Source organism: Rhopalosiphum padi, chromosome 2 (assembly GCF_020882245.1).
Source record: "Rhopalosiphum padi isolate XX-2018 chromosome 2, ASM2088224v1, whole genome shotgun sequence".
NCBI classification, from domain to species: domain Eukaryota; kingdom Metazoa; phylum Arthropoda; class Insecta; order Hemiptera; family Aphididae; genus Rhopalosiphum; species Rhopalosiphum padi.
The window spans coordinates 24,474,611-24,499,436 of record NC_083598.1 but is presented as its reverse complement, the minus strand read 5'-3'; the positions used below and the strand labels follow the sequence as shown (position 1 = coordinate 24,499,436).

The 24,826-nt window shown below is 28.4% G+C and overlaps 1 protein-coding gene across 1 annotated transcript in view; it reads left to right on the top strand.

Annotated features, from left to right (window-relative positions):
- LOC132919840 (uncharacterized) overlaps nucleotides 1-24,826 on the top strand; it is a 249,795-nt gene that overhangs the window by 96,112 nt on the left and 128,857 nt on the right. Inside the window, exons 4-5 of the mRNA XM_060981725.1 lie at nucleotides 15,883-15,981; nucleotides 22,129-22,779. Coding sequence (XP_060837708.1) covers nucleotides 15,953-15,981; nucleotides 22,129-22,779 — 680 coding nt within the window. The 5' untranslated portion in view covers nucleotides 15,883-15,952. The remainder of the gene's footprint in view (nucleotides 1-15,882; nucleotides 15,982-22,128; nucleotides 22,780-24,826) is intronic.

Here is a 24,826-nt window from a genome sequence, read left to right as displayed (position 1 = left end):
TCATTAAACTTTTTTAATTTGTGGTTTAAATCATAAAACGAGGTATATATATTTTTTATCGTCCAGAAATTAATTTTAACTCGATTTATGTACACTTTTGCGTAAACGATGTTGTCATTGGTTAAATATTATGAAACACCATAACGAAACTTCAGTTAATTCCCAACTTTTATATTGATTCTATATAAACAATGCAAATTAAATAACTTCTAGATTACATTAAAACGACGTATTGTAAATAAAACTTAATACTATCTCACGAATTCGTAAAATTATCGTTGTCTGTATAAGAGAGCAAAAACTTTGCTTAAATCATTTTATATAATATTTACTTAATAAAATTTATCTTTTTCATTATTCTAAGTTATAAAATCTCTAACATAAACTAATTATACGTTTAGTTTAATTACAACTTAAATAAAACCAAGAAAATAATCGTTTTGTTTTAGTGCAATAATTACTGTTTTCCTGTATGACTTGAATTTAAAGTAAATACAAATATGCGTTGTAGTACCTAATCGTATTATTATTTTCCATATTTTAAATTAAAAATTATTTTTGAATTTTTAGTTTCATTTTTTTAAGACAATTTATCTTGTTCAGATGTTATTAAAATTAGATACTTTAAACAATTTATTAAAAACCAATATTTTTACTTTCAAAGTATTTCTTGAAATTATTCACGACTGAAAAGTTGTCTTCTTAATGGAAATAAAAATAATATAATAGTATGTGTAAATAATTGAATTGTATTATAAAACATTTTTATTAGGTAATCAATTTGTAATTCATCTAAAAGAAGAAAAAACTTCAAAGTTTTCTACAAAAAAACGTAAATTTATATTATTACAATAATCTCATTTTAGTTATACTTTTTCTTTACCTTTTTTCCCTGTCCCCTAAATATACTACACAGTTTTATGTTTTATTTATACTTTTAAACAACTTTTAGCTGAAACTTAGTTCTGTACGTATCTCATACATTTTTCAGTACTTACCTCTCAGTACTCACTTATCTTACAGACACAACATACAACAGCAACTCGTTGATAAAAATTTTCCGTAAACTCAAATTTAATGACAATGATTTTGGTAAACTTTAATATTGTTTATTGATGGTTATTTATCTAAATAAAACTTTCACCATTGAAGCGAATGATAATTAATTTTACAGTTAAGTACTCGTATTCAGCTAGGTAATTAATCTTATGCAGTGGCGAAGCGTCACAGGAGACAATGAGACAATGTCTACCCGCTTCGAATATGGACAAATAATTTGGTTTATTATACTTTAATAATTTGTTTTATTTACAAGTTTAAATCTAAAAATGTATATATGTACATATATATATTTGTCAAATTCTTTTTTTTTCCTCCTTTGGTATATTTTTAGAATAGACTAGTGCTGACCGTGTTTATGAGCTGGCGAAGCTTGGTATGGTATGACTCGTATAAGTCACCATTCATATACAGTACCTATAAAAAAATTAACATAAGACGATATTGAAATTATCTCAATCTGCCATGTATGATGTGCAAAAGACATTAGAAAATAGGTGGGGGTTATTGTTTTGCTATGATTCATGTTTTTAATTTGTATACCTATTATTAACTCAATTATTAGCGCTGTGTCACCAACCGCTGTAAACTTATTATCTAATTTTTAGTTTTTAGTTTAATGATTGCATATTTCCGGTAGGATATTTTCGAAATATGATTATCAATAATATTATCATGATGCTTTATTTATTTGTTTTCCAACATCTCCCCACCTAAAATTCACGCCCCACCACTAATTTGACGAAAGTTTGAGATAACTTGATTAGGTTCGCAAAATCTTGACCAAAGTTGTAGACCACAGAGTTGATAAATATTAAAATATGGTATATGCATTAATGTTTCAAAGATATGAGAAGTTAAGCTTAATGTTCTCTTTCGATTTTCATCTTTGGAAAATAATTTGATCCCTATTATAGTATAACAAAAGTATAGGAAATGCTGTTAGGTAGAGTGATGTATCCAATTTCGATTTTTCCACAATGCGTGGTACACTAAACCCAAAAGGCATCAAGTTCCGTATTTTATATTGGTTCATTTTTTATTAGATTAAATTAGGTAATACAACTAAGAAAAAAATGGGTAATATAAATGATTTACTAATAAAATCATCAATATGTATATACTAAAAAAGGTTTTTTTTTTCAAGTTAATGATTAAGGCCACCACAGTAATTATTATTCAAATAATAGTGGCTGTTAGCCTACACGCTCAGGAATGATATAGCATAGCATATACTAGAAAGTCCGCTATGTACACCAAATACAGATAAATAATTACCCAATAACTTATTATTGACTTATTAGAAAAGTTACGTCACATGATATTATTTTGGAACTTATGTTTATTTGAATTTATTGAATTCACTTCTACATTTGTACAACTGTGGTTTTTTGTACTCTACCACTAACTAGGTACACACCCTTGTATGTCTTTATTGTTTCCATAATTTGTATACGTCGATGGCCGATCGATCGGGCACGAAACGCAATATGCGATAACAAAAACCACACGGTGGTAAATAATAAATTGTGTATACGATTTCAGTTATAAAATAGTTAAATATGAAATTCACAGTAAAACTGTGCTTGCACATATTGTGGATTAAGTTAAAATCTCGGCTGGGCAATAAATCAAATATGTGCGTTAACTTTTAAACACGGACGTGACCATATAATATACGTACTACTCTGCGTTACAATACTATAATATTATATATTATAATAACACATATAATATATTGTGTATAAGACGACCCTGACACACAAAAGTTTAACAATTATTCTGATACACTGCAGTGGCGGCGTTTAACGCCGTTTAATATATTATAATAATATATGGAGTGGAAGTATAACAACTATCTAAATTAAACACCCACGCAATAACAATAAAATATACGCATAACTATATTATTATAACGCTATCGCCGCGTTGGCGTTCGAATTACGATCGGAAGAAAAAAAATTCGGATAATCGAAATGTAGAATGATTATTATATCGGAAATAGCAGCTGAACACAATAATATGACAACGAGAGTTCACGGTAACGACGATATTTTATACGGGAATTGAGTTTGGTTTGCAATAATAATAAAACCACGCGGAGATTTGATATCTGACGTACATATTTACTAGTCAATACACAATTTATTTAATAAGCTCTCATTGATTTGTACTCCACTAGGACCTGCCTACGTAATATGAATGGTGATGTCCGACTACCGCTAAATGTAGAAAAAAAATGAGAATCAACGTGACGGAATTGATAAGTTATAATATTTTTTTCTAATAAGTTTTTAATCACGATAAGTTTTTCGTGATTTACATTACAAAAAAAAGAAAACGAAAAGACAAGGATCAACCTTTGAAATATATTTCTCTGTGACTCTAAAAGCTTTCGTGAGTGTACTTCAATCCAAAATCTCTAATGTAATGATCAGAAGACATTAAAAATTTGCATTTTTTTTTTAACTAGATTTGTCAACAAATACAATGAATAACGATGAGCAAATAATTGTTTTCTATAAAAACTGGTACATTCTGTTTTAAGTGAATCGATATGCAACATGACGTGTATTATTATTTATTAATTCGACACGGTTTGCATATGTTTTAATATGTATTGTATATATTCTACATAAATATTATAATGACTGCCGTCCGCCAATTATTCGACTGTTTGGCTGTTGGCGTAACTATGGTCGACTAGGTAACACATTAGGTCGCAGCATTAAAAGTGGAAGTACGCATACACAATGACTTAATAGTTTGCAGGAGAGTTGAAGACTTTATAGTTTCCAGGAGAGAGTTAAGCGTGGCAAACTCGATAAAACTACCACCACTAATTATTATCGCAACACTGTAATTGTACTGTGGCAGTGTCGGTTTTCTCGAAAAATCAAAATTATAATATTCTCGACGTCCAACAAGTTTCTACACACAATGTTCTAGATTAGGTGACGACGGATTACTATGATATATGTATATCAAAATAATAATATCGTCGAATAAAGTTTTTGGTATATTGTTCGATTAATGGTTCATTTATCACTGGAATGAATCAAAAAAAAAAAAAAAATACGATGCAATTCGTATTTAGATAAATGCATCCTTTACGCCGTAGACTTAGATAATCAATAATATTCGTTTTATATTTTTATAAGTACCTGTATGGTATTATTAACGTTATATTTTTTTAGCGATTTCACTCCATATTTATCATATATTGATAATTGTTATCATTGCACCTTAATACGTTAACACAATATCAACTATTATAAGAGTTATTTCTATTTAAATGCAGACATCGTGTCAGTCCTACGAAGTATGACGCATACACATATAAATGATGTTCGTGTCATATTATATACTATATTATTATGACGAATCTTCTCTTCCATTGCGTTATAATCTCACTTGCACGTTTTATAATATATGATAAGCGAGTCATGAACCCTCGTCCGCTCAGAACACAAACGGTTGTAGGTAGTATAATATATTATTATTATTATTATTATTATTATCTTCACTCCTTGTTTCTTTTTGCTTACAAAATGTTTTTTTTTGCCTGTCACACAAGGTATGCGAGTATTTTTCAACGAATTACGAATATAACACAATAATATGTACGTACATTATAGTTGTAAGACAATAATGATATTATATAATAAGCTGTTGCCGGCCGGGGTAAGTATTTCCGGAAGTATCCACACGAAATTACTAGTACATGGTGAATATTATAGACACAGAGTGATGTTGGCTGAGCTCTTCTTACAGCCGATAAAATAAGTGCATTTTAAGCCTCCCCTACGATTATTATTATTTTTTAACATTATTTAAATGTAAAAAATCTGAAAAATGTTTATTTTGTCATTTTATTTATTTTTTTTTTTCTATAGAACTTATTATCAACTGACTACTGTTTTATGTAAAAATGACATTTATTGACAGAAATGTCACCGCTAGTCTTATTATAATTTTTGATAATTTCTTAATATAATTAAGAGCAAAAAAAATAACATTTGTTAAATATTCAGTTTGTAATTTTTGTGTACGAAAAATAATTATTTTTAACTTAAAATATAATATATATTTATATTTTTTTTAATAATTAAATATTAATTAATGAATGGGGACCTTTTTGTACAAATTGATTATTATATTAACTGTATACAGATTGTGAGTTTTTGCTTTCTTACTAATATTAAAAATACATATAAAAGGCAATATTTTTTATAATTTATAATATTTGAGAGGTTTTTTTTACCAAATTTGCTTTTATAACATCTAATTACTATATTATATTTGTATATGATAATTTTATAGAGTACATATTTGTAAAATTATATGATAAAACTTTTCATCAGCTGTCATATCTTAAAATCAATGTATTGAATTTTTATCTTTAGGCACGCAGTTTAAATATTATATTATCCAGACACTCTTTTATTGTAAAATATTTTTTGTAAGAAATACATTTTCAGCTAAGTATTATGTAACTGATCATATTTATTAGATGGGTTAACAAAAGATAATAATATCTTTTTTTTTAAGAAGTCCTCATATAAGTTTGAAAATAAAAGTTTATTTTGATTTAAAATAAAGGCAGCTAACTTTAGATTAGATTGCACGAAAAGCATTAAATCTAGTAATAATATTATTGATCCTTTTCAAACTTTTTCAAATTTACTCGTGCTTCAATAACTCTGATAGCAGGTACACATTACAAAGTAAAATAATTTAACAAACAACCTTAACATAACTTCATACTTGACTGGAGAATAAAAATGCTCAAGTGTGTTAAGAAGTTTTCAACCTATCGTGTTACTCTGTTATTTGAAGAGCTCTATTGTTTTTTTTATGACAAACAAGTGTAATAGAGTATGGCTTTGATGATCTTTTTGAACATTTCCAATATTTATAGTAACAAACTAGTGTGTAATTTAAGTACACGCGTTTACAAAGTAGCAATAATAATAATAAAACACTAAATGTTTTTTACGTTTTTGTTAATAGTAAACAATTGTGTTGTGTAGACTTTTGTTGAGGTTGCTTATAGTCATAAGAAAATCGATCTATTCACTCTAATATAAAATCCACAAACTCGAAATGAAAAAACAGAGCCACGACAGCAAAATTAATTATCACTCTAAAAGCTCTTGTATATGAACTCATAACAAACTCGCCCTTTCGCATCTATAATTGATTTATATGGGCGTTTTCATGAACATGAGTTAATTACGAGGTTGGTTGAATGTGTATGTTAAAACAACATTAGAGTTGGGTAAAACACTCAAGTTTGAATACAAATTTGACATCAATGACATGTACGTATAGTATTATACTGTAAAAAAAAATAATAATAATAATAACATCGCAGTATTTATTCGTAAACGCATGTTTAATTTACATTTTAATATACTATTTTATAAAATGATGTATATATATTATATATATATAGAGTGATTTTTTTAATGGAATACTGTATGTCATAATATTGTTGAGTTTTAATTATACATTTACATTCGTTGTAAATGCTTTTATAAGCAATCGTGTTTTTGTCAATTATCTTAATTATTAAGTTCTATGAGTATACATACAATTTACTCATAGTATTGTATTATATACTATATTATTATTTTTAAATAAAAACTCATAATTTAGTTTCATATTATGAAACAATTTTTTTCTCCAAAATATTTCGCATAACAACCAATATTTATTATGTAAAAGCATCACAATGTATAAAGGACTGATAATTTTGTTTAAACATTAACCATAAATACTATAAATACTACTTTCGCCTGTATTTTCACTACTCTTATTGAATATTTAAATGATTATAAACAATAAACCATGCTTAAATATTCGATATTTTTAAATAATGTATTTTTCAGTATACAAAATTTCTATTTTTAAAAATAATAAAATGCACTGCGTTTAAGTAAAAATGTATTCCACGTACAGCACATATTTCATGAGAATGACATGTTCATACTAATTATTTAAAATTACAAAAATAATATGCTTTTTAAAAATACCATAAATACAACATCAGTTGCAAAGTATATTCTTCAACACATAAAAAGTAAAAAAAAAAAATTATTAATTTAATATTTTATTCGATGCATTATTAAAAAAAAAAAAATACTATGTAATTGAATAGTATTAGTTCAGTTCTATTTTTATAAGGTATCTTTTTTATACTAAGAAAATATCTAGGAACACAATTCCATTAGACTTGGTTATTACAATAATTGACATTATTTTAGTATTTATTAAGTACGTATAATATTGAACTATTTCTAAGATCTGGGGGGGGATTGAAAATGAGGGAAATAGTATATTATGCAAAAATGGTATGCTTAAGCCATAATTTCTAACCACAAATAGTTGGTGTGGTCGGGAAATAACTGTACAAGTCTAAAGAAACGAGATATGATAATTATATGTATATACACATGATAATAAATTATAGTAAGTTGTTCTTTCTTTTAATGACGTAATAATAGTTTGTGTTTTCAGTTTTGTTCGTAAAAATTAAACATTAAGAAACATAGTTTTACAAAATGACAAAATTTCCAGGCTCTTTCATAGTTTCATATATACAATACATTAAAAACTATTAATATTTTTAATTTAATTTTAAATTGCAAGCATAATTTTATTACATTATACTTAAGTCGTAATGTTTTTACAATAAAATAATAATTAAAACTTAGATTCATTTGAGTATCAATAGTTATAACTAATAATGATTCGGTAATGCACTAGTATGCACTGTAGTATGTTGAAAATATTTATTTCCTCACTTATCTATGGGTGTGCAATTTATTTAGAAGATGGCTGACTGTTAGGCGCTTACGGCAACTAACTGTGATAGAGGAAAAATGAGCTTTTCTTAAATTTAAATTCAGAACCTGTTGATGATGGTCTCAATATAATATTTATTGTTTAATATTACGACAAAAAAAGCTACCCGATGAAATATTGTAGTGTGTTAGCAAGTGATAGCCGCATGACGACAATATTCATTGAAGTTATGAAAAAAAAATGAAATTACATAACTGCGATTTCCTAATGCTTCATCGTTACTCAGTACACTACAATGTTCTGATGTTCCGCATAGTGCCAAAAATGAAATATATATATTTTGGTTATAAATAATATAATATAACATGTACAATATTATTATAATGTTATACTGTATACTTTACGAGTTTGATCCGATCGTGAATACCGTCGTCGTCGATCATTTACTTGTCACGGAACGACGGCGCGGCGTGTGACGTGTCGTCGCTACGCCGTCTTGGAAACGGGTGTCCTCCCGCGTTCTCCAGCTCCGGTCACGTGTGATTGCGAAATTAGAAAATCCATTAGGCACCGCACACGCGAGGAGGACAAAGTGTTTGCTTCTCTTCCGCAACACCATGTTGCGTGGTGCTTTATACTTAACCGATGGGATGTGCCTGAGGTGCGTGTGTGTGAGTGTGAGTGTGTGTGTGTGTGTGTGTGTGTGTGTGTGTGTGTGTGTGTGTGTGTTTGTAGTGCATAACGAGTTCGTGAAACTTGGAAAGACCTCTTCTGCCTGTGTGTTTATGTGTGTGTGTGTATATATATATGTGTGTAGAGGGGTAAAGAAATTTGGCATTAATCTCTTTAATGGAGGAGGGCACCCGGAAAGTACAGGAAAATGATTAATGTGCCCGCGAGGGATTGTTGCGCACGCGACAACGTTTTCTCGCCCGAAAACACACACAGGGACACAATATGCAGGTTTCTATGTGACGTATATATTATTATACCCGTGTATATTATATTGTATACATGCTTTAACCTTTGGCTTTATCTTTGGTAATTTTATTACATTTCCTGTCGATACAAATCACGGTATCACGCGGTGGAAAATTTAAATAAAAAAATTATATTTATAAATGATCACAATAATAATAATTGATACCAAAATATTACAAGCACAGATTTAAATTTAAAAACATTTCCATTATTCGATTGGATGCTTTCAACCTTATTATTAAACCTCTATAATTGTATTTTATAATGGTTATCGATTGATAACCATTCAATGTTTCAAGCTACGAGTTAAATTAATTTAATTTATACAATAAATATTACAAATATAATATAATACAGACAATATTATGCTTATTTAAGTATAAAGTTAGTTATTTTCAATTTTTACAAAATTAAATCTGGCTGAATAAGACATAGTGGAGTAACTGGACCTGTATAAATAAAATTAAGGGCTAAAAAACGTTGTTAAAAAGGTATTTTGCGAGTAAACTGTTTATTTATTAAAGTGATATTACCTAATAAAAATATATTCTTTTAACTTGTTTAAGATTACAGTTTGGTCCCGATTTTTTTATGTATACTTTGGAGATTATTGTTTGCTTTTGACAGAAAATGTCATGATTGTTTATATTTAACCTCATGAGGTTACAAAAAAACAGCAAAACGGGAGAATAGATGTAAATATAAGTTTGTAACATTGTCAATATAGAACGTGTGGCCAGATGAGGTCGTTATTGATGACGGTTCCGCGTTGACATAGAGCTGACTGTAAAGTATCCTGAGATGAAGGATACTGCTGTATATATACGACCTAATTGTGATTGTATCACCTGTACCTCTGAAACTACACGACCAGTATCCCAATATATTTTATCGTTTTATTTGGAAGGTCATATATTACATAGTTTTTTTTTTTATCGTACCCATCAACGTCCACCTCTACGTCGTTATCTGCACCAGATAAGCCTCTTACGCGAATTCGGTTCCTAAAAATATCCTCCCCAACTCTTCACTATATATATCTTGTATACACATTCTAAATTATCTGCCAAAACTGACGGACGTACTTTGTTGATGAAAGTTTATTACTTCAATACAACCGGACGACGTTGAAAGGGTGTAATATTTACACTTAAAATACAATAAACCCATTTTTTTTATTCCATTATCGTCGCCATTATCATAAATGAACACTTAAATTAAAATTTATAAAAGCAAAATATAATATTATACTATTTTCGCTAAAAATAAACAACGACTTTTTTATATTATATACCTAATTTAATTGTTTGTATAATAATACAATTTATCTATTGCGCATATAGTTGTTATGGTGTTGAATTGTCTAAATATATCGACGATTTCCCGAAGGGATTTAGAGGGTATACCAACATGGGTTGGTATTTAGATTTAGCAAAAACAGCAAATATCGTTATGCAAAAAATGTTATTATTTTAATCATCATAAAAAAAAAGAATAATAATAATAAAGTCAGAGGCATAACAACAACAAAAAATGTACTGCATAGTACACCGTTATATTTATAGTAAATTCCTAAAATTCCATTGAATTCTATATCACAAAAATATGCATTTGTCAATATTACAAATAAATAAATACTCAAATTTACGAAAGTAGTGTTCCCTTAATTTGATTAAAAAATAACAATATCTATAATGTGATAATTCTCCCTATCTCTGCAATATATAGGAAGCGTATCAATATCATTTTATTTATTCTTAACATTGTTACATATTTGCGAAATATAGGTACATATTTAAAGAAAATAAATCAAAGATAATATCCAATAGTATCTTTTATAAGAAATTCCATATATTTATTATAGCGATCAACTTAATATTTCATTGAAATTTAATAGGTATGGGAATAAAACACTTCCATATAAAATATATATTTACAAAGGTAATATGGATAAGGCGAGGTAAATTAAAATTGAAATTTGTATTTACAATGGTTATTGATTATTTATTTTTATGACATAATTATTAAACTTTAAATTTTTTAAATAGCATACCAAGTGTGATTTATAAGCTTATCTATGGATTTGATGTACGCATTTTTGTAAAACTCAATATAATATAATAATATCATTATCACACAATGTAACAATAGTAATTATTGTTAAAATAAGAAGTGGAGACTTCCATTTTAAACATAGTTATAGATTTTTTAATAAAAACAATCTGACATAGGGTTGTTTGTAAACGTGAATAATATCATTGTTTTTAAATAATTATTAAAATTCAATGCATGTATATTATAAAATGTTAATGAAAAGTGTAATACGGCGCCTTATATAGGCAATTCAGGGGTACTTGTGTATAGTTTATATCATAATATTATAATAATATTGTTATTATTTTTTTTATAATTTTGTTATAATCGAAATATTATTATTTTTATAAAATGCAAAGTACCTAAATACAATTTTCTATAGTTATTTTCAGTACTTACATCAAACAAAAACAAAAACAAAAAAAAAAATACCTATTATACGTCTATTTTATGTACTACAAAGTACATAAAACCTACTATAAAATATATTTATATTTAAATTATATTAAAAATGAAAATTACTAAATCTATAGAATAACATAAACGTCCAAGTATACGTTGAGATTAAAATGTAAATTTTTTGGTTATGATAAAAATTGTTTAGTTTATTTTAAAATAAAATTAGAATTTAGGATAGGAAAAAAGTTTTCATTCTAAACCCAACGTAAGAATAAATTTAAAAAAAGTGGTTATGTTAAAATGCATTCTCGTAATATAAGGAATAAATGTTTATAGTAAAACTTATTTAATTCATTAAAGAATAAAACAACGACAACGATAATAATAATTTTTAAGCTAACAATATACATGCTTATCTCTTAATAGCATACATGTTATAATAACCAACTGTTTCACTATCGATTGTAAAATTGTTACATTTTGTATACAAAAATACACATTTTTACCAACGTGTTTTAAATATTTTTTATTAATATTCTTACAGTCTTATACAGTCGTATTTTATTACATGTATAATTAAAGCAGAAAAAAAATATAATTAAATATACATAAGTCATACATTTTTTAACATCTCAATTGGAAATATTTTTTAATCAATCATCTAATGTTGGTGGAATTTCAAAGGCGTTTCATTTGGATGTTGTGCAATAACAATAATGAAAAAAAATATACCAAAAGAAGGAAAAAGGAACGCGTGTAATTTCTAAATTGATTTGATCAATAACAAATATGTGTTACCAAGTGAGTATCGTTTATTAACAAAGACCATCAGATATATTTTATATTATACTCGGGGTAATCTGCTTTAACTTATAATCAGGAAATTCGCCTACAACATACACTTGCATACTATACCAACGATATTTAACCATTTGAAATATTGTTATAAATATCTGGCGATCACATGGGTAGTACCATACTACCACATTACTATAACCGGCGACGTCATTAGTGATTATTTTTGCGAAAAACCAATTCGTTATCTACCATTAAAAAATCGAATGTTATCGTACTTGTATATTTAACTATCATTTAAAAAAGAAAACTAATTTGAAAGGTAGTGAAAAATGTAATATGAATGTAATGATTTTGATTTTGTTAAACACTGTTTACTTATTATAATTTAAAAGTAACAAATATTTAGTAATGCACTGTAAATTACTGTAATAGTACTAGTAAAGTAATTTAACCTCTACATTCGTAATAATAGTACTAATAAAAATACATATAACTATTTAAAATTAATATAAATAATAATATAATGTATTAACAATAGTATGACGAAAAAAACATAATGTCAAGTATAGCAATAACTTAACTGATCTCACCAACAACCGACTTTAAATTCACCTATAGGTCTGCTTATACTTGTACATAGGTTTATACGTGGACAAACGTCATCACTGCCTGTGGTTTCTTAAAACTGCAGCACCTTATAGTATAATACTTAAAAACTATAATAGTTATGTAAATTATAATATTAATATTATAATAATATCGTTTACAATAACCGTCCGCCGATCGGCTTGTAAAAACGACGAAATTAAAACCAAAAAAGGTTTCGATCTGCGTCATCGCTTGTGACCCGCGTCATGTATGCACACTCGGCTTCGAGTAGGGCAGTCCCGTAGAGTCCTAACGCGTCATAAAATAATTCTATAATTAGGTGACAAGCGATGACGTGCCGATGATGATGGACACAGTGTAGTATACGTTGCGCACTCGTTACGCTGACGCACACCACGGGTCTACGTACATAATACATAATTACGGGCATCTACGGTATTGCAAGTATACATTTTATACTTTCCTACAGTGACGGTGCCATAATAATGATATCATATAATATTACAATGTCCCAAAACACACGTAATGTTATTATTATTATTATACGCGTGTATCATTATCATACGTCATGTCGTACTATTATAGGTACACATATGTACACGACGTGATGTATTAGGTACCTGTTTCTATTATTGTTACCCAGTATTTTATATATATATATACGTGCGTCGAGCATGGTCCAATTATTATATTGTATAGTGCACTGTTTCCAGTCCGGACATGGGCGTATTCCGTAGCAGGTCGTTATAATACGATGCTCGGAACTATCGGAGATAAAAACGCGGTGGTGTCCCCTGTCGACCGACCACACTCACGAGTGCGTGGTAATAACAGTAGTAGCAGCAGTAATAGTAATAATAATAATAATAATAATAATAATAATAATAATAATAATGATGATAGTTATATAATTGCGGGGTGCAGAAAGACGCAGTGATATCAAAAATAACGAAGGTTTGCCATTACCCGACCCTCATGTGGACTACTGGGTGAAGGTCAGGCGGATAGGAGTGGGGGAGAAAACAATACGCCGCGTTCATTGTTGTCGTTATTTCGCACTCTCCCGCCCGTCAGTGTGTGGTGCCCGAGTCATTAGCGCGAACGATATAATAATAGTCGGAAAAACGTGCTCGGTCGCCAGTGGTGTGTGTGTGTATGTGTGTGCGGTAGCGGACGACAGAGTTTTCCGCCTCCCTCCGCATCGGTAATTTCGAAAATAGAAGCCGAAGATGACCCGGGATGAACAGGATCTGCCGGAAATCCGGTACGCGCTTCGGAAACACCGTGATAATATTTTAATAATTATCGAAATGCCGAGCGCCATCTGTCGGACGGCTGTCGAAGTGTAGTTGCCAAACTTCGATCGCAGATGTCACGGACTGTTTGAGTTCGAGGGAAAAAAGTAGTTTTGAACGGATTCCGGCAATTGCGGATTTCTACGATAGAGATGGTCTCGAGACGTTTTCTCGAAATTTAATAATATCACAACGCTCGAGCACTATAATATTATTATTACTATTGCATTTCGTCGATGTGCCAGACTGTCTGGTTTCTTAGTACGGTTTGAATGGTATATGATCAAATATTATCGCGTTGATTATAATATTCTGTAATAATTGTGTCGATTGCAGATGTCTATTTAATTTGAAAAATAGATTTTTCAATTCCACAAAAATTATGAAATCTGGTTTTATTTTAAGAAGGTGTCTTTACCGTATTTGTTTTTATCAGTGTCCAGGCCCTGGTATTATAAAGATAAATAAACATTAATATGGAATATAATAATATAATCGCATGTAAAAATCGTCTATATACATTATTATAGGACTGTTATTAATAGTGTACAAATTGTATATGAACTGAAACAAATAAGAGGTATAATATGGTATATTAAATTTATATAAGCCACTATGTAATAAATTTACCATGTTTGCTTTTACTTTAAACATAAATATTTAATGAATGTAATGCAATCGTTGGTCTATGTATGTTTGTTTTTGTTTTTCAAACGAAAAAATTGATCAATTTTTTCGCTATATTGTCAATTCATTACATTTATTTTTCAAGGGTCAGATAATGTGTATTTTCCATTACCATTTACCACAGACCCATAGGTTTACATTTTATTATACAGTTCAAATCACATGAGATTTTTTTATTGACATTGAAACTACATACATAATTAAATCCATGATAAAAAAAAATACATAATATTTAGCAATACTATATTGCGTAGAAGTTTACATTAAAATTGAATAATATTTATACGTGGTAATTGGTCACTACAAGAAAATGTAAAGCTAAATTTTGAAATAGTATATTTCTATATGAAATAATTATAGCAATAATTTCGTACGGTTATTTACGTTTTCGTTTAATATTTTGAAATATAATCATCAAATATCAAACTACTAAATGTTTATTATTTGCAAACGTTTGAAATATCGATAAAAATATTTTAATTGGTTCAGTATATTCAACAGGAAAATTTAAAATTTAAATCTAAATATACTACAATATATATATTATATGATTAATGATTATCATTGTGCTAAATTTAACAATTTAATTGTTTGGTATGTATAAAGTGCCATAAGCCCGAATTACAGTTATAAAAAGCATTACGTAGGTTGTTAGGTACTTTACAAGTTATACCTTACAATTATTATTGTTTGATGAACAACATTTTTTTTATTAATAAAACAAAACACGAATACTGTTACAATACATCGTAATTAGATATTATATTTCATAAGCCTTGTATTGTAGGGATATTTTTATTTTGTATAAGACAACTATAACAGTATACACTTTTATCATAGTGCACTATTTAGTATTATACTCGTATATTCCAAGCCCTAATAAATATATTAATACAATAGTATACTTACCTATAGGAATACTTAACAGTTATATATATTGTGAACGTAGCATTATTGATATAATTGGATAGTTATCACAAAACTTTATTTAACTAATATTAATTGAAAGCTGATATTTATTTCATTTGTATACGTTTTTTTTTTTTGTACTACCTACCTATTTTTGTCATGTTTTTTTAATCATACCCATAGCATCAAAAAAAAAAAAAAACTGAAAATTAGCAAAATGCACGATGTGTGTGTGTTACAGTTGTGATGGTGAGATAAATCTGTAGAGTAGGACGCTGCCACAGTCACAAATCGCCAATAGAAAATGAATTATGGCGTATCCGAGGCTTCGTCATTACAGGTCCCGATCATCATTCACATTTCCATTATTTTTATTTATTTATTTTTTATATTTTGAATGTATATTTTATTTATATTTTCATATAGACGTTGACGTTTCCAGACGGTAAACGATACTATTTTGAACTATACTATTTATATTAATTTATATTCCCATTAAGAGCAAGGGCGGAAACTGATCATGATATGATAATATTACATCTTGTAATGATTAATTTTAATAATATTATAATATAAAGTATATTGGTTCAACTGTACAACGTTGTTTGCGCGTGCCACATGATAATATATCAACAACCTCTCTCCGTCAGCGTTTAATTTGTTTTTTTCCACGCTAATACTTTCATTATAATAATACGAGGCCCTAAATGAAAATAATAATGTATTCTACTAACGTAGTCGTTTTACTGTTAACTATATCGAGCCGAGAAATAATGAGAAAATTTCGAATAGAAAAAAAATTGAAAATAGCTAGGGTCGGAGCGAATTCAAGCTGCACATTCAAAACATATTATTTATCAATGGTTTTAATTATTAAAAATAGAAAAATTCAAATTAAAAATGAAACGATGTGAATTCTAGTTATTTCGTATGAGTTGTATGTTATGTATATTTTTTAGTATCCGATTAAATTTTTTTTGTCCTCTCATTTAATATTATCATTAAAGCACGGCTCGTTGGTTGTGACTATAATAATTATAGCGATAAAAACGTACTATCGTTATTGGTATAAAATGAACATGTATGATTGAAATGTAATAAATAAATATATTTACCATTTACCTATAAGCCATACAAATAAATAAACGTTTAATTCTAAACATACCTACTTAAAAAAAATAAAAAACAAAACTATAATAATTTTCAACGACTAGTTAATTCTTGGAATTTATTTATTTCTCGTGCTTATCAGATTACCAAGAGTTTTAAGTTTATTGAGGGATTTAAAATGTTTAATTATTAATTAACTTAGCGTAAGCATTCTAGAAAAAAAATTGTTTAAAATACACGGGAAAATGAATAATAATAACGCGTCATTAAATAAAAATAATGATAAAAAAAGATTTTTTTTAAATACAGGGTGATTCATTAAGCATACTCGTCCCTTTTTTATTTCATTAATTAATTATTTTAAAATTCAAACACCTACTTAGATATTTTATACCATTTAAGTTATATCCTGTTGTAACAATACAATATAAACTTTTTTTTTCCAAATATAAGCCGTCGTTTTTCGTGTAAATCTTTAAGAAGGTGAATTTTTTTCAAAATCTTAATGTATTTAAACCGGAATTCAATCGAATAAATGTTGAGTTAATTAAACTTGAGAACTTAGGGTATTAGATCAATGATACTAATACCCATTTGAAAAAAAAAAAGTTTTTATCATCGCAGGATAATCTTTAGAGGTTTATATATAATATATAATACGTATATAAAAAAAAAATTAAATATTTTAAAATTCGGCACTTAAATATATTTAATAATTCCAAATTTCAAATTTTAAGGGAGAAATATGAACGAGCATGCTTGTTGAAAAAGATTATTCATGCATTATAAACCATATAAAATACTTACATACTAAATAGCATAATGTAGCAAAACTAGTGTTGAATATCCATTGGATGTGTTGCTCAGATCTTAGTCACAAAACATATACCATTTGATAGCGGGGTCACGATTTATATGAACACAAATATATTACTACTTATACGCTAGAGACAAAAAACATATTTCACTTTCAAATTGACGATTCGATCCACGGTTTGAACTTTTATATTTACTTTTAGAAAGTATATCAACTTTTAAGAACAGAAACAATATATCATTTCAGTGTACATCAATATTATTTATATATGTCATGCACAATTTTAAATTTTACATAAGCTACATAAGCTTATAAATTATAATATGGAAGAAAATATCAAATAAATACCGAGTACTACTAAATAGTACAAAATAAAATCAAACGTAAAATTTATATATAATGGTTGTATATCTAATATATATACGTACTTACTTTTCCCGAAATTTACAAAATAGAATGATACATTGATTCGTATGGGAAAAAATGAGAAATCATTTGAAGTTATCAGAATAGATCAAAACATACTGTTTTTTGGTGAAATTCGCTTTTAAAAATAACTGGTTAGTCTAAAATAAACCTTTTCCATATGGTATTTAGATATAAATCGTAGATTATTCTAAAAAATGCTAAAAATGTAATATTAATTTTTTTTAAATTACTATAACTCATTGTACATTACATTTATTGGGTTTAAATAAACTTACATTAATTATAGAATAAAAAAATATAAAAATCACTTCTCATGAAAAATCAGTATTTTGCCAATAATGTGTATTGGATTTTAATTTTTAACCCCTCATGGCTCATTTATTTCTTCTTAAAATAAAAGTCTTACAATAATATTAATTCCATAATTGTATAAATGTATATTATGTCATAATCTGTATACATTTTACAACTGATACATTTTAAAATTTTGTTTTGTTTTTAAAATTCACTGTATACGTTTTAAATTTAATAAAAACGCAGTCCTAGATCATAAAACAGATTCTTTTCTTCTAATTTTAAGCACGTTTTTAAATAAAATCATAGGTTTGCTCGAATTTTTGACAGAAAATTACAGAGGGAACTTTCGAAATACTATTATTAAACTTTAATGTTCACAGGCAATAAAAATGTTAATTACCGCATTCGTCTATATATAATGTATATATATATTATTTAGGATCGTAGAGATTTATAAACTCATCCTTTTTATAGCTAAACCAACTCTCAGAAAAGGTGAGGGTGTCCGAGAGTACAATTTGAACAATATAATATCATTACAAATTCAGTATGATATATTATTATGTTCTCTCGTCGACCGAGTTATTACGTTGAACACAACTGCACTAGATCCCAGACGCAAGATATGTAATAAGTAATAACTGTTTTGCTTCAAAGACCATGTCAACACTGATAACTGTTATTTATCAAATACATCACGGGTGCTTTTTTTCTATTAAAACGTACTAAATCACTGTTTTTTACATTTTACGTTTTACTCTCATTAGTATAAACGTTATATTAATGTGTATCTTGAACAATATATATGAACAATAATTATACATACTTCGAAATGTTGATTTATTTACAAATATTTCTATAATTATTGATTGCAGATATAATGCAACACATACAAATATAATATATATCTATATACTACATACATTTTAAAACTAAAACATCAATAATCAATAGTTATCATTTATACGGTAGGATTACAGTTCATTAAAATATACTTAATTCTTCTATAGTAATTAGAGGAAGAATAAATTGCCTCTGCTAAAGTGATTCTAAAAATCCTACACACGCCTAAGTGCCCTAAGTAGTTATTTTTTATATACCAATACAAAGTTATAAGAATCATGCAATATTAAAGATGATATAGTTTTGATAATAATGTTATAATTCAGTTATAAATTAATTTTTTAGAAATAAAAGTATGTAATATGTCACTTAGTGCCGTTAAACGCCACGGTATACAACACGTAGACGTTAACGTAATTTTAACACGCGTAACAACCGGAAACTATCGCTCATATATATATATATATATATATATATATATAAATATAAAAAAATGGAATGATATCCGTCAATTACACTCATTTTTACCAAATCAGATAATTGGTTTTCGATAATGATTATTGACGTGCCGCGCTTGACTTCATGGATTTCCGAGAGTTTTTCCGGTACTTTACGCGCGCGTGATTAGTTTTCCGTCCCTGTTTGCATGTACCTAAGTTTAATACCTATTATGCGTTTTAACTAATACGTGTAACTATAGAAAGTTAATAATGATAATTTATATTATTATCAGTTTATCACTTCATTGCATCGCACATACTAATAATATTGATTTATTTCACGTAAATATACACGTGTCTATATTATAATATTTATAGTATTATACACATTAATATAAAACATTATTATTATGCACTGGTCATGTTCGTAAGATATTATAAATAAATTATTCGTTAGAGTGGTCTATTGAATTTTTCAACAAATCGATAAAATGTATAAACTATATAATATAATACTATAATATAATAATATACATTATACATTGTATATTCATTTACGAAGTAATCCATATTTAAATGGCTACACCAATTTAATTCTTTAAATAATAGTTTTTTTTTTTTAAACACAATTTGTATAAAGTTTAAAATATCTATAAGAATGTAGTGTTGAAAATAATAAATAATAAAATACATTTAATTAACTGTATATAAATATCGTGTCCTAAAATACAAAAATTGACTAAGATTAATAATTCATGTAGCCATTTAATTTGAGATCATCTTGTAAACGTATTTTTTTTTTGTTTAATTCAATATCTTTAGTATTTGTTTAATTTTTTTACAATGAATCGTAATTTTTATTCCGTTAAATAATTAATTTTATCATATTTATATATTATACGACATACTCACTGTAGGATTGTCGATCGCATTTTTTTTAGCCACTATTACGTATAACATGCATTTTACATATATCTAATCGTCAACGTTGTTTTCGATAAGTATATACATTATATGACAAACAATGGTCAGTCCATTTATGTCGCATAGAAATTGGGGTATTTTTTGTTTACAAAATTGTACTCCGTATAAAGGAGATACTAGCACATTCACACTTACTATTTATTTTTCTAAAAAGCACACATTTCCAAAACTAAAATCTATGGAACATTATTTAATTGAAAAGATTTTAACCATTATTTTTTGTTGAGTGATTTGAATTTTTGCATGGTTGATTTTGCTATTTATTATTAGTTATTACGATTTGGCTTGTTGTGTTAGTTGCTTTTTTCGATTTAGTCAATATCGTTTTAGATAATTAGTTAATTATTTTCAGTTGTTAAATGTTAGTATAATATAATATATATATATATATATATATTACGGTTAATACATAATGTTATGTGAGAAAATAACGTAATGTACAATATTTATGATGATAAGAATACAAAAATGCAATTTGACAATATTGTATTATTCTTATTATCAGTTTTTAAGTGAAAAATTATGTTTAAAGGTATACGGTATACAATTCAGAGTAGACAGATTTTATATGACAGTTCAAATTACAAATTATTTTTCAACCTAACCTTTAAACTAAGCTTTGTTTTTTTAATTTGTTCCATCTTCCATGAAATAATTTTAAGACAGAGTTGATGAAATACATTTATATCTAAATTGAAATGATTAAATATAAAGTTACGATATTTTCTCATAAACTACGCAACCTTCTAACCGTAATATTATAATACACAATATATTATGTGTACACATAACTCGAGTACGTTTGTTTATTCCGCGCGCTTTTGTTCATCATTTATACGCCAGCTGAATCCGTGGTTTCATCGCTCAGTATAAATTCTATAGAATACTTGTCGCCGTTGGATCACGTACAGAAAAATGAAACCGATCACGAAACGTACACTCTGCAGAAATACAATTTTTACCACTTCAAAAAATACGACACGGCAAAACTAACAGGTAGAAAACCGTTGATATGAATGAGGAGAACGCTGGAAATGTTAACTTTAATCATTATAATGACTATTGAACGAATGTTATACTTCTTTCAAAGTCCTAAAGTTGTCGACCTTATAATTGTGTTTTCCGCGGCAATTCGTAGTAGGTACCTAACCGCGTTCAAAAGTTTTTGATGTATACGGTTTAAATCGATGCGATAAAATGTCCATTTCATGTTTATTATAGTACAGTATATTGAAAAATATATTATGCAACAACTGTAAAAATTTTACTCGATATACAGAAAACGAAAATTATGTAGATCAACCTTTTTTTTTTTTTCGAAATTACGCTGTTTCGTTAGGGACACATATAATCGTATAACTGCACCTAATATCTAGTTATATATACGTAAGTGTAGCGGAATAAACAAACGACACTCGTCGGCCGCCTTATCCTCGGCGTACGCCAACAAATAAAACGATATTATCATATCACATTATGTAAATAATAATATTTGTCGTTCGCTCGCACACGCGTATAATATTGTACATTGTGCGTTTGTTTTCGGCATGCGTGCGGCATCCTGCAGGACGATGACGGCCATATGTTTCGTGTGCAACCTGCCGATCCTCAGCCACCAGGTGGGACTGGTGTGGCAGGGCGGCAACGGTTGGGACGACATACTGCGCGAGCAGATGGAGGAGACGACCATCAAACAGCGGTTGGGCGGTCGCCGGGACTCGGCCGCGCAGATCACCACCGAGTCGCCGCCAACGGAGACCGCGGAGACGTCGCCGCCGGTCAGCCGCCGGCGGAGGCGCAGCTCGCTTGCCCAGCTCACCGACATATTGCGCGAGTGGAGCGGCACCAGCATGGGTGGAGGTGGCGTTGGAGGTGGCGGTGGAGGTGGGGCGGGCGGCGGCGGCGGTGGAGGCGGAGGCGGAGGCGGCGGTGGCGGAGGTAAGTCGGGTGGTCGGCCAAAGGGCATCACCAGGCGCGAGACGCTGGCCGACATCGCCAAGACGCTTCCGTTCGGTCGGTCCAACACGATCACGTCCCGGAAGCGACGCGAGTCGTCCGTCGACTCAGGCGTCAAGTCGTTGTCCAGTAAAGGTGGCGGCCGCCGGGACTCCAAGACCGATTTCCGGGCCGACATTGCCAAACTGCTCAACAACCGACGCGACTCCATCATAACGCCAAGTAGCGTCTCGCAGCAGCCCAGGCGCAGAGGATCCGGAGAGTAATTATTTTCATTTCTATTATTATTATTACTATTATTATCAATATTATTGTTACTTACGCTATAATCAGTGTGTGTGAAAGGAACTTGGAGAGTGGAGGTTATTATTTCCTGATTATTGATACTGTGAACAGCCGTTAGATAAAAAAAATCACATTTTTTACTCAAATACATATACATTTACAGTCCATTTGCATACATATTTACAGGAGAATTATGTTATAATTATAATATACAATATCATATTCAAACGCCTCTTCGCTAAATTGCATTCTTTAGTTTCAAGTGTATTCCGAGGATGTATACACTAAATCACTTCCATACACTGAGAAATTCAGATTTATGTTGACAATTATCAAAGAGACTATAATTTATCGAGAAACATTAAAGTACGTAAACTATTTTGATAACATATCAGAAAATAAAAAAAGACAACTTAATAAACGACGTGGTCGTAAATATACGATGAATGGTGAATGCAGTTCATATATGTATATAAATCATATTATTACATATAAGTATAGGCACATATAATAAAGACAATAATGTCCAGACACAGCTAATGTATAGTAGGTATATGCAATATTACATTTTAATTATTGCTGAGATGAAACGTACACTAATATAAAAACAGCTGAGCAGAGTTTGAGTGATGACAATTAAAAATGTATATGTTATAAACATTGGACATATTATTATGAGTTTTCCTTATAAAATGGGATATTCGTAAATGTGTTACTTCGGTACCAATAAATATCAATTACTGTTGTTTTACAAACTGTCTAGAAAGTTTAGAAACGATCAATTTGCTTTGTAGTTACAATCAAGTAACTTTATTAAAATTTGTTGGTTAAAGATTAATTAAATATTCAACTCTATAATAATATTTAATGTTATGTGTACTATATTAGTTGTATTAGTTATTATATATGTAATGTTCAATTTTTATGAAAACTTTCTAGACAAAGTATATGTATCTTTGTGATCCATTTTCATTATGTCTCTGAGAATGGTCTTTAATAATATACCAACAAGATCCATTATTATAGCAGTCGTATTAATGATCAAACGTTGCCTATTGTTAATTCAAAACAAAGCTTACCGGTAAAACGGTTTTCATCAAATCTCATACTCGTAAAATCCTGTATCACCGTGCACAATTCAAGTGACGTATAATAATCAATTGTATGTATTCCTACAAATTAATTATTTTTTTTCGTCTACTACATTTAATTTACTTGCAAGTTATATTTTACGTTTCTTATCATAGTTAATATTACCTTGTGTTATAAAGTTATAATATTATAAATATATATATTGATATTCAACTCAATTCCACGAGTAAATAATACCAAAAATGAATAAGTTATAAAAATAAATATAATTATTATTCGCTCTAAGTAAAATACTGCTATTTTTATTTTCATGTTCAGTAATTTGAGTATTTATTTTTCTAAAATCTTTCTCCACACATCATAAGTATTTTTAAATTTAACTTAATAAATATAATACTGAAACAAGGAAATAAAATAGTAATATTATTATAAAATAAAACGAAAGACTTGGTAGTACTTAGTGACTTGTGAATTTATACGAATGACCATTACCTGACAATTTTCCGGTATCATACAAAGTGAAAGTTTTGTTTTACCTATGGGTTTAAATAATAACAATGTTTTGTAGTTATTATAATATTATAACACGTTGTCCTGGATAGGAAATTTTACTACACTAAAGCCATGCATTGTATATTTTTGTCTTCGATAGAGTTTTCGCGTTTACAGGTCATATGTAACCGAGTCCAACGATTGATTTGAACACATACCTACATATACAAAACCGTATAAATAGACTGATGCACACCAAATCTATTAATATAAATAATAAAATCAAAATATTCATTCTTCGATATATTCATATCATTATCTATATAAATTACGATTAATCTTAGTGTAATATAACTTCCAATAAAGATTTTAAATTAAAATTGTATTCATTGATGAAAAAATATTCAATATTAGCTAAAAGATATTTCCAACCTGATTAC